Source organism: Microcaecilia unicolor, chromosome 12 (genome assembly GCF_901765095.1).
Source record: "Microcaecilia unicolor chromosome 12, aMicUni1.1, whole genome shotgun sequence".
Classification (NCBI taxonomy): Eukaryota; Metazoa; Chordata; class Amphibia; order Gymnophiona; family Siphonopidae; genus Microcaecilia; species Microcaecilia unicolor.
The window spans coordinates 16,805,071-16,817,447 of record NC_044042.1 but is presented as its reverse complement, the minus strand read 5'-3'; the positions used below and the strand labels follow the sequence as shown (position 1 = coordinate 16,817,447).

Here is a 12,377-nt window from a genome sequence, read left to right as displayed (position 1 = left end):
CCATCTTATGAATACAGATATTTCAAACAATGTTTGTCATTCCTATTTACAACTAGCTCAGCAGTTGACAGTGATAATTTGCAATCTTGAAAATCTGTCTGCTCTTTATTTAAAGAGCTCTGATCTACTATGGTCTCTATTGTAACTTCGCTTTCGGTATGCCCTATCTTCCCTGTTTTGGTGATATCTTGTGTCCCGAACCATTCGCTTTTGAGCGACTGTCGGCCTTCCTTCAGTTTCTAGTTTAAAAGCTGCTCTATCTTCTTTTTAAATGTTGATGGCAGCAGCCTGGTTCAACCCTGGTTAAGGTGGAGCTCATCTTTCCAGAATAGGCTCCCCCTGCCCAGAAAGATACCCAGTTCCTAACAAATCTAAAACCCTGCTCCGTGTGCCATCATCTCATCCACGCATTGAGACTCAGGAGCTCTGTCTCTTGGGTCCTGCGCATGGAATGGAAAGCACTTTTGAAAATGCTACCCTGGAGGTTCTGGATTTGAGCTTTCTACCTAAGAGCCTAAATTTGGCTTCCAGAACCTCCCTCTCACATTTTCCTATGTCATTGGTACCCACCAAGACAGCAGGCTCCTCCCCAGCACTTTCTAAAATCTTCACACCAGGCAGGCAAGTGACCAAGCGATCCTCATGTACAACAGCCACCCCGCTATCTACATTTGGTATGAGAGGATAGTGCATCCCCTGGAGGGCAGGTCCTGGCTAGAGGATCATTCCCTTCCTCTCCTCTCAATTTAGGAGACCTTTCTCCTCCGTGGCAGCACAGAGGTGGGACTTCTCTACTATGTCCCTTTAGGCCTCCTGTATAAACCTTTCTGTCTGCCTCAACTCCTCCAAGTCTGCTATTCTAGCCTCCAGAGATCGGACCTGTTCAAAAGACTGGATAACCCCCATCTTGCTGCTGGACTGCTGCCTGCATCTTATTATTTGTGACTTCTTAATTAAGTTGCTAATCGAGTGGGAATATGTAAACTAAAATCCCCATAAGACTGATAGTTATATGCTAGGCTATGCTAATATTTAGTTTTTAGAAGGGATCAAGATTATGTCCTGATCAGACACCTGGCCGGTTTGCTGTTTACCTTTGGCTTTGTTGGCTACTTTGTGAAACTCTTCCCTGGCTTTACATGGAGAAGCGAAGAGGTACAGTGCGGCAGCAGCCTCCAGCATCCACTCCAGTTCCGGTAATGAAGCAGACCCTAATCCAAAGATTTTGTGTGCCAGCAGGTACGAGTCCTCTCCCACCTTCAGACAATGCCAGAGAGGCTCTCTGACAGTAGCATGAGTGGTGTTTCGCTCAGTCCCAATCAGGTCGTGAGACCTAGGCAGCCCAGAAGTGGACCCTTGTTGCAAGCATCGGGAGAGTTTTCTCTGACACCGATGCCCCTGTTTCACCCCAGGGAAGAGCGAGTAATTCCAGGCCTAGAACAGCAGCTTTCACAGCATGAAGCTGGCCTTGAAGAAAAGAAGATGGAACAAAGTCCGGGTGCCTTGGTTTCAATGCTGCAGAGGCTTAAGGTGGTAACTATGGATATTCTATGAGATACAGTGCAGACCCTCAATCAGTCTGTCCAGTGTTTGTCTTTAACTTTTGGTGTGCAGTTGTTTGATGTCGTTAGAACTTCTTTGGCGCATACATAGAGGTTGGAGCTACAAGCTAAGATGATGGAATACATGGCGAAGGTGGTCAGTGATTTGCAAGATTTGTATGGCTCTATGGCCAATGATAAACTTGTTCTCCATAGGAAACTGGAATACTTGGAAAACCAGGTTAGGAGGAATACCCTCCGTTTTATACATTTTCCTAAATCACCTTTAGTGGCACCTCTGGATATGGTCTGGAAATATATGTGGGAAATACTGAAGTTGCCACTAGAGGATATTCCTCCAATGGTTCGTGCCCTGTATTTGACTATATCTGATCAACCTCCATCTGAACCACCTGATGCATACAGTATGAATTTAACTGAGTTTCTGGAGTCATCATTAGATGTTATCATATCCAGATCTACCCTTGTTGTGACATTTGCCCTTGAGAATGACCAGAATGCAGTTCTAAGACTTTATTTTCGATCAATGGATCAGTTGTTTTTGGGATCTAAAATAAGAACTTTTCCTGGCTTGTCAAGAGCAACTCAAAAACAGCAGGAAGAGTTCCTCACTTTGTGTGTAAGAGCTCAGACGCTGGATTTTGGGTTTCATTTGTGATTTTCTTGTACTTGTGTGGTAAATTTTGAGGGTAAAATTTATATGTTTTTCGATCCAAAACAACTAATGGACTTTATTATTTCCAAGGAGGAACTGAGGGTTTTGACATGATGATGCATTAGATCTTTGCGGGGCTGGCTTGGTGGGGTTCTTGGATTCAGGTTGTGTCTGTATATTTCTTTTACCTTTTTATAATAAAGAAATTTTGTTTCCTGTTACTTGATCCCATATTTTCCTTGTGATTGTGGGCAAAAATTCATCCTCTTTTTCCTCTTTATATTTCCTTTTGTAATTTGTGAACTTTCTTTTTGTCATGAACATTGTGATCAACATCATGTAAATTTTAATAAATATTGAAAGTAAAACAAAATATTTAGTTATTATTATTATTATTTTAAAGGAGATTTTATTGAGATTTTTGTTAGATAAAAGGGATACATAGAAGGAACAGGGATAACAGATATTGAAAGATGTTATCTTATTTGTACATTTTCTAATAAGTTATGTAAAGTGATAACTGCTAACACATTATAATACATTATTATTACTAGGTTCCCCTCTATACAGTGGGGGAAATAAGTATTTGATCCCTTGCTGATTTTGTAAGTTTGCCCACTGACAAAGACATGAGCAGCCCATAATTGAAGGGTAGGTTATTGGTAACAGTGAGAGATAGCACATCACAAATTAAATCCGGAAAATCACATTGTGGAAAGTATATGAATTTATTTGCATTCTGCAGAGGGAAATAAGTATTTAATCCCTCTGGCAAACAAGACCTAATACTTGGTGGCAAAACCCTTGTTGGCAAGCACAACGGTCAGACGTCTTCTGTAGTTGATGATGAGGTTTGCACACATGTCAGGAGGAATTTTGGTCCACTCCTCTTTGCAGATCATCTCTAAATCATTAAGAGTTCTGGGCTGTCGCTTGGCAACTCGCAGCTTCAGCTCCCTCCATAAGTTTTCAATGGGATTAAGGTCTGGTGACTGGCTAGGCCACTCCATGACCCTAATGTGCTTCTTCCTGAGCCACTCCTTTGTTGCCTTGGCTGTATGTTTTGGGTCATTGTCGTGCTGGAAGACCCAGCCACGACCCATTTTTAAGGCCCTGGCGGAGGGAAGGAGGTTGTCACTCAGAATTGTACGGTACATGGCCCCATCCATTCTCCCATTGATGCGGTGAAGTAGTCCTGTGCCCTTAGCAGAGAAACACCCCCAAAACATAACATTTCCACCTCCATGCTTGACAGTGGGGACGGTGTTCTTTGGGTCATAGGCAGCATTTCTCTTCCTCCAAACACGGCGAGTTGAGTTCATGCCAAAGAGCTCAATTTTTGTCTCATCTGACCACAGCACCTTCTCCCAATCACTCTCGGCATCATCCAGGTGTTCACTGGCAAACTTCAGACGGGCCGTCACATGTGCCTTCCGGAGCAGGGGGACCTTGCGGGCACTGCAGGATTGCAATCCGTTATGTCGTAATGTGTTACCAATGGTTTTCGTGGTGACAGTGGTCCCAGCTGCCTTGAGATCATTGACAAGTTCCCCCCTTGTAGTTGTAGGCTGATTTCTAACCTTCCTCATGATCAAGGATACCCCACGAGGTGAGATTTTGCGTGGAGCCCCAGATCTTTGTCGATTGACAGTCATTTTGTACTTCTTCCATTTTCTTACTATGGCACCAACAGTTGTCTCCTTCTCGCCCAGCGTCTTACTGATGGTTTTGTAGCCCATTCCAGCCTTGTGCAGGTGTATGATCTTGTCCCTGACATCCTTAGACAGCTCCTTGCTCTTGGCCATTTTGTAGAGGTTAGAGTCTGACTGATTCACTGAGTCTGTGGACAGGTGTCTTTCATACAGGTGACCATTGCCGACAGCTGTCTGTCATGCAGGTAACGAGTTGATTTGGAGCATCTACCTGGTCTGTAGGGGCCAGATCTCTTACTGGTTGGTGGGGGATCAAATACTTATTTCCCTCTGCAGAATGCAAATAAATTCATATACTTTCCACAAAGTGATTTTCCAGATTTAATTTGTGATGTGCTATCTCTCACTGTTACCAATAACCTACCCTTCAATTATGGGCTGCTCATGTCTTTGTCAGTGGGCAAACTTACAAAATCAGCAAGGGATCAAATACTTATTTCCCCCACTGTAGATATGTTGACTGTATTTCTATGAGCTAATTACTGGCTGATAGAGGTTTGTAGCCTCCTAATTGGTTCACAGGCCTATAAATCAGAGATCAGACTTGAGGAGGGGGGGTGGGAATTAAAGTCTAAACTAAGGCTTCTTATCCCTATTAGCTGTGCTTTATACTGATACTATAGTAACTGTAAAATAGCCCCCTTAAATGCTAGTCTATGGAACTGTAACAGAGACTTCATATGATAAGAAAATCTATTCCTTAAATTCCATTGCTAAGTGAGCAGAGTAGCTTAAAATAAAATCCCTGAGGTTACCTAATGAATTCTTTCCCCAAGTTTAAAAACAATTTCTTAGCAAATTCTCATCAGTGAAGATATCTCCCTCTCTGGAAATCTTCTCACAGCAACTCTACTTGACTCTTCTGGGCTTCGGAATTGAATGTCTGTTTTATTAGTAGTAATATTAAAAGCAGGCTAGCACATGCCCACTTAAATCAATGTTCTGACTTAACTGGCCATGGACTAGTGCATAAAAATAGGACGGCTATTTATGCTGTCCTATTTATGTGCTAAACGTGGTCGGTTAGCTTAGAATATTGGAAGCTAACCAGACTCTGCCCCCGATGTAGCCAGCTTCCATTTCAGTGCTAACCAGTCATTTTCAGCACCACTAAGTGCCGCTGAAAATGACTGGATAATCGCATGCAAGCGATTAGCTGGTGGCAGCAGTTAGCTGGTTAACTCACTTTGAACATTAGCTGAAATAATTTTATTAGACTAGCTGTAATTTTATGATTATACTGAATTGATATTGTACTTTTTTTTCCTTTCTCATATCTATACTTTTTATTACATTAGTATACGCTGCTGAAACAGTAAACTCAACTGGTGGTATGTCAAGACTTAATAAAACTTGTAGAAGATCTCCAAGGGACCTATTCTTATGGACTGTAATGGATGACATCATGGAAGGGGCCAGAGCCGCCAACAAGGCCATATTCTAGAAACACCAATGGGAAAGCAGGCAGGCATGCAGGACATTTATGCTGTGGGAGGATGAGAGTACCAGATGAAAAAGGTCTCACTCTTTCCTGTAGCCTCATCAGGATGAATAGTTGGGCCTGGGTATATTCATGTAACCCATGCATGTGACCAAGGTGAACTGCTTATCTTCAGAGAAACCAGGACTGTTTTGCCACAAAAGCATATATCTCTGTATCATGTGTCCCACGTAATGTCACCTTTTACACAATCTGGCATTATAATGTTTTTTTTGAGTACCCTCAGATATAACCCACTGTTCAATGCAATCAAGCTGCCAATCAGTGGTATAGCACTTCTTTCATCGGGTTACTCATTTATTGTTTATTAAGAGGGTGTTTCTTGTGAATAACTCATACACCCACACCCCAGTGTTATATACATTATTCAACATGTTGGAAGAAATCCTCAGTTTGGACTTATTTTCGGTGAGACTGAGCTAAGTACATTGTGTCTCATGATCTTTATTATTGAAGTGTGGTTGAATAATGTATATAGCACTGGGGTGTGGGTGTATGAGTTATTCACAAGAAACACCCTCTTAATAAACATTAAATGAGCAACCCGATGAAAGAAGTGCTATACCACTGATTGGCAGCTTGATTGACTGCATTGAACAGTGGGTTATATCTGAGGGTACTAAAAAAACACATTATAATGCCAGATTGTGTAAAAGGTGACATTACGTGGGACACATGATACAGAGATATATACTTTTGTGGCTAAACAGTCCTGGTTTGTGCAGTGGATAATATATGGTATCAGAGACAAGGATATATTCTTTGATTGTGTATCTTCAGAGAAACACATTTGTCTAGATAAAGGTCCATAATTCCTAATTCAAACTGTGAAAATTCTACAACAAACCTTTCTATTGGCTCACCTTAAGACTGTTTTGAAGGTTCTTGACCTCAGTAAAAGTATTATCAACATCCTTTTCCATTTGTTCTTTTTCTAATAAAACTTTATTATAATCCTCAGTTAACTCCTCATATTTTAGCCTATAGGAAATAATATAGTCAGAGAACAAACCAATTACCATAATTGATGTACAATAAGATTCTATAGTATATTATTCTCAAATGCTTACAAAACAAAAACATTAGTCTGGAGACTCTTTCTTACACCTGCAGTCCGAATATGTGGCTTTGATTCATCCAAATTAGGGACTTTGAAAAATGTAAAGCTAAAAGTTACCTGTAAATTTTTTAAAAAATTAAAACTGCTGTGATAGCCATTTTAGTCTTTTTTAAAGGTAATAAATAGGGCTGCATTTGGATAAAACATTTTAATCGTGAAATTAAAGGCAGTCCATATACAGCAATCCATGGGGGGGGCACAGGAGGGGAGGGGCATGCATTTCATCTCCCTCCATCCCCACCCCCAATTAAGCGAATTACCTTCCCCTCATTCCCTTTCCTCCTTTCCTGAAGTTACTATTGAGGAAACTACACTTCTCCTTTCTTCCTCAAAATGTACCACCTGTTCCTCTGATCCCATTCCCACCCACCTTCTTAATGCCATCTCTCCTGCTCTTATTCCTTTTATCTGTCACATTCTCAACCTCTCACTTTCCACTGCGACTGTCCCTGCTGCCTTTAAACATGCTGCGGTCACACCTCTCCTTAAGAAGCCTTCACTCGACCCTACTTGTCCCTCTAATTACCGACCCATCTCCCTCCTTCCTTTTCTCTCCAAATTACTTGAGCGTGCTGTTCACCGCTGCTGCCTTGATTTTCTCTCCTCACATGCTATTCTTGACCCACTACAATCTGGTTTTCGCCCTCTCCACTCAACCGAAACTGCGCTTACTAAAGTCTCCAATGACCTATTACTGGCTAAATCCAGAGGTCAATATTCCATCCTCATTCTTCTTGATCTTTCCGCTGCTTTTGACACTGTCAATCACAGCATACTCCTCGATACCCTGTCCTCACTTGGATTCCAGGGCTCTGTCCTTTCCTGGTTCTCTTCCTACCTCTCCCTCCACACCTTTAGTGTTCACTCTGGTGGATCCTCTTCTACTTCTATCCCTCTGCCTGACGGCGTACCTCAGGGTTCTGTTCTTGGTCCCCTCCTCTTTTCTATCTACACTTCTTCCCTTGGTTCATTAATCTCATCCCATGGTTTTTCCTACCATCTCTATGCTGATGACTCCCAAATCTACCTTTCTACCCCTGATATCTCACCTTGCATCCAAACCAAAGTTTCAACATGCTTGTCTGACATTGCTGTCTGGATGTCTCAACGCCACCTGAAATTAAATTTGACCAAAACCGAGCTTCTCATTTCCCCTCCCCCAAACCCACCTCCCCGCTCCCACCGTTTTCTATTTCTGTTGATGGCTCTCATTCTCCTCAGCTCGAAACCTTGGGGTCATCTTTGACTCTTCTCTCTCCTTCTCTGCTCATATCCAGCAGATTGCCAAGACCTGTCGTTTCTTTCTTTACAACATCCGTAAAATCCGCCCCTTTCTTTCCGAGCACTCTACCAAAACCCTCATCCACACCCTTGTCACCTCTCGTTTAGACTACTGCAATCTGCTTCTTGCTGGCCTCCCACTTAATCACCTCTCCCCCCTCCAGTCGGTTCAAAACTCTGCTGCCCGTCTCGTCTTCTGCCAGGGTCGCTTTACTTATACTACCCCTCTCCTCAAGACCCTTCACTGGCTTCCTATCCGTTTTTGCATCCTGTTCAAACTTCTTCTACTAACCTATAAATGTACTCACTCTGCTGCTCCCCAGTATCTCTCCACACTCGTCCTTCCCTACACCCCTTCCCATGCACTCCGCTCCATGGATAAATCCTTCTTATCTGTTCCCTTCTCCACTACTGCCAACTCCAGACTTCGCGCCTTCTGTCTCGCTGCACCCTACGCCTGGAATAAACTTCCTGAGCCCCTACGTCTTGCCCCATCCTTGGCCACCTTTAAATCTAGACTGAAAGCCCACCTCTTTAACATTGCTTTTGACTCGTAACCACTTGTAACCACTCGCCTCCACCTACCCTCCTCTCTTCCTTCCCGTTCACATTACTACTACTACTACTTAACATTTCTAGAGCGCTACTAGGGTTACGCAGCGCTGTACAATTTAACAAAGAGAGACAGTCCCTGCTCAAAGAGCTTACAATCTAATAGACAAGTGAACGGTCGGTCCGATAGGGGCAGTCAAATTGGGGCAGTCTGGATTCACTGAACGGTAAGGGTTAGGTGCCGAACGCAGCATTGAAGAGGTGGGCTTTAAGCAAAGACTTGAAGACGGGCAGGGAGGGGGCTTGATTTGATTTGCTTACTTTATTTATTTTTTGTCTATTAGATTGTAAGCTCTTTGAGCAGGGACTGTCTTTCTTCTATGTTTGTGCAGCGCTGCGTACGCCTTGTAGCACTATAGAAATGCTAAATAGTAGTAGTAATACTAAAGCAAAAAAATAAAGTAAAAATAACCAAGGAGACAACTCCAAGGGGAGGTGGGAGAGATTGTGAGAATATGAAGCCTACTGTCCTCAGAGAATACCTGCTACAGGTAAGCATCTTCACTTTCTCCAAGGACAAGCAGGCTTCAATCTTCTCACAAGTGGGGAATCCCTAGCATCCAGGCTCACCCAAAACAACAAACATTAGTCAACTGGACCTCGCAAAAGCGAGGAAATTACACAGATTAACATGAAACAATATACAATCTGAATGAGGGTGTAGCCTGGACAGAATAAAACGGGCCTAGGAGGATGGAGTTGGATTCTAGACTCCAAACAGATTCTGCAACACTGACTGCCCGAACCAACTGTCGTGTAGGGTATCCTGCTCAAGGCAGTAGTGTGATGTGAATGTATGGACTCAAGACCATGTTGCAGCCTTGAAAATTACTTCAGTGGAGGCTGACTTCAAGTGGGCTACCAACACAGCCATGGCTCTGGCATTATGAGCCATGACATGACCCTCCAAGGCCAGCCTGGGCATAAGTTAAGGAGATGCAATCTTCCAGCCAAATTGAAATGATGCATTTCCCGATGGCGACCTCCACCCTGTGAGGTCTTGTCCTCTCCATGTAGTAGGCCAATGCTCTCTTGCAATCCAAGGTCTGCAAGCTGTTTTCGCCAGGATGGCATGAGGTCAGAAAAGAATGTTGGCAAAACAATCGACTGGTTCAGATAGAACTCTGTGACCACCTTCGGCAGGAACTTAGGGTGCGTACAGAGGACTACTCTGTTGTGATGAAACTTAGTATAAGGTTCATCCACTACTAAGGCCTGAAGCTCATTGACCCCAAAAAAACAACCTTCCAGGTCAAGTACTTCAGATGACAGGAATTCAGTGGCTCAAAAGGAGCTTTCATCAGCTGGATGAGAATGACGTTGAGATCCTATGACACTGGAGGAGGTTTGACAGGGAGCTTTGACAAAAGCAAACCTCTCATGAAGCAAACAACGAAAGGCTGTCCAGAGATGGGCTTACCTTCTACACGCTGATGATAAGCACTAAATTGCACTAAAGTGAACCCTTACGGAGTTTGTCTTGACCAGACTCTGATAAGTGTGGAAGATATTCAAGCAAGGTCTGTGTAGGGCAAGTAAGGGGATCTAAGGCCTTGCTCTCACATCAGAAGGCAAACCTCCTCCATTTACAAGAGTAACACCTCTTAGTGGAATCTGTCCTGGAAGCCAGCAAGACTCGGGAGACACCCTCTGAAAAACCCTAGGAAGCAAATTATAGGCTCTCAACATCCAAGCAGTGAGAGCCAGACTGAAGGTTGAGATGTAGAAGTGACCTTTTGTCCTGCATGATGAGGGTCGGAAGACACTCCAATCTCCATGTTTCTTTGGAGGATAATTCCAGAAGAAGAGGGAACCATATATGCCGTGGCCAGTACAGTGATCAGAATCATGGTTCCACGGTCTTGCTTGAGTTTTAACAAAGTCTTTCCCAGTTGAGGTATGGGAGGATATGCATACAGAAGTGTCCCCCAATTGAGGAAGAAAGCATCTGACACTAGTCTGCGATGAGCCAGAAGCAAGGAACAGAACTGAGGGATCTCGTAGTTGATTTGAGTAGCAAAATGATCCGCCGAGGGAGTGCCCCATGCTCGGAAGATCTTGCAGGCCATGCCCATATGGAGAGATATTCTGCTCAGCCTGTTGGCCAGGGTGTTGTTTGTGGCAGCCAGGTAAGTGGCTTGAAGGAACATGCATGATCCGGTGCCCCCTTGTTTGGTGATGAAATACACTGCAACTTGACTGTTTGAATAAGAATAATTTGATGAGACAGCCGATCTCTGAAAGTTTTTAGAGCGTTCCAGATCACTCGAAGCTCTAGGAGGTTGATCTGAAGATTTGTTTCCTAGGAGGACCAAGCTCCTTGAGTGTAAAGCCCATCTACATGAGCTCTCCAGGAGAGATGCAACTGTCATCAACACTTTCTGTGGCTGAGGAATTTGAAATGGAAGTCCCAGAGTCAAACTGGATCGAATTGTCCACCAATGAAGAGGGCGAACAAACTCTGAGGACACATGTTACCCTTGCAGACTTCTCGTGGCTTGATACCATTAAGAAGCCAGGGTCTATTGAGCTGATCTCATGTGAAGACATGTCATAAGTGTAACGTACACTGTGGAAGACAAGTGGGCCAGAAATTTCAATATCTGCTGAGCTGTGACATGCTGAGAGGCACGAACCTTGTATGCCAGCGAGACAAGATTGTCCGCTCTCGACTCCGGGAGGTAGGCTCCAACACTCTGTTTGTCGAGCAGGGTTTCTATGAACTCCAATTGCTGGACAGAATGTAGATTGGCATCACCCACTTGTGAGAATATATTAGCCTACTTGTCCTCAGAGAATAATTAATATAGTTCAAAGGCTTGGAAAATCCACTGTTTCGCCACATTGTTTGAATGAGAATAATTTGGTTCTGTAGCCTTTAGAGCATTTCATATGGCCTCAGCTCGAGGAGGTTGATATGGAGATGTGTTTTCTGAGCAGACCTTTGGGTGTGAAGCCCATCCTTATGAACTCCCCATCCCAGGTTTGATGCAACTGTTGTTAGCAACTTCTGAGGAGGTGCAATCTGGAATGGTAGACCCAAAGTCAAAATCGTCTGAATTGTCCACCAGAGAAAGGCATTAGTCAACTCTGGAGGAATCTGGATTACATCCATTAGATTCCCAGCCTTCTGAGACCACTAGGAAGCTAGGGTCCACTGGGCCTCTTTCAAGTGGAGACTGCAAGAGAGTGACATGCACTGTTGAGGCCATGTGGTTCATTACTCAACATTTGCCAAACTGTGACCTGCTTGCTCCTTCGGACCTGAGAGGCGAGTGCTGTCGAGACCTGTGCTCTTGCTTATGGAAAAAAAGCCAGAGCTAAACTGGGAGGACCGCTCTCCCTCTATTCAGGAGGTGCCAATGCGTATTTCTCCCAGCAGCCAAGATCCTGCTCCCGCAACCCAGGTGGTTCGACAACCTGACCCTGCACCGGCCCCTCAGCCTTTACTGATAGTGGCTCTCAACAAGCGTATCCAGGCCTTGCTCCCAGAGGTCTTGGAGGAATTTCTGCAGCGATGTGCACTGGCATCGGGGATGCCTGCGCCTGACATGCCTCTCACTGTGGCCCCGCCTGGCTCTCAGCCCACGGTGTAGTCTTCGGCACCTGTGTTGCTTGCGGCTACGGTGTCCATTGCCACCCAGACCGACTCTCCTTCGACGTCAGTGGAGCAAACTTCGCCGGAGTAGAGGAAGGAGCCAACTCCTTAACACCGTTCTAGAAGACATAGGACCTCCATGTCGACCAGACATGAGGGAAGTGCTGTCCAGTACTGAAGGGGAACACTCGTGGGAATCAGAAGAGGATCCCAGGTACTTCTCCTCCTATGAGTGCTATGGGATCCCTTCTGAGCCTTCCCCTCTGAGAGGAGACTGTTGCCACCTGAGAGTCTCTCCTTCACCTCCTTTGTACGGGAAATGGCGGAGGCCATTCC

At 44.3% G+C, this 12,377-nt stretch overlaps 1 protein-coding gene across 1 annotated transcript in view; it reads right to left on the bottom strand.

The window, feature by feature from the left end:
• Window positions 1-1,032: 1,032 nt before the first annotated feature.
• Window positions 1,033-12,377, bottom strand: part of LOC115482083 (synaptonemal complex protein 1-like) — a 72,312-nt gene continuing 60,967 nt past the window's right edge. The window contains exons 5-6 of the mRNA XM_030221647.1: window positions 6,294-6,411; window positions 1,033-1,434 (exon numbers count right to left, since the gene is read on the bottom strand). Coding sequence (XP_030077507.1) covers window positions 1,033-1,434; window positions 6,294-6,411 — 520 coding nt within the window. The remainder of the gene's footprint in view (window positions 1,435-6,293; window positions 6,412-12,377) is intronic.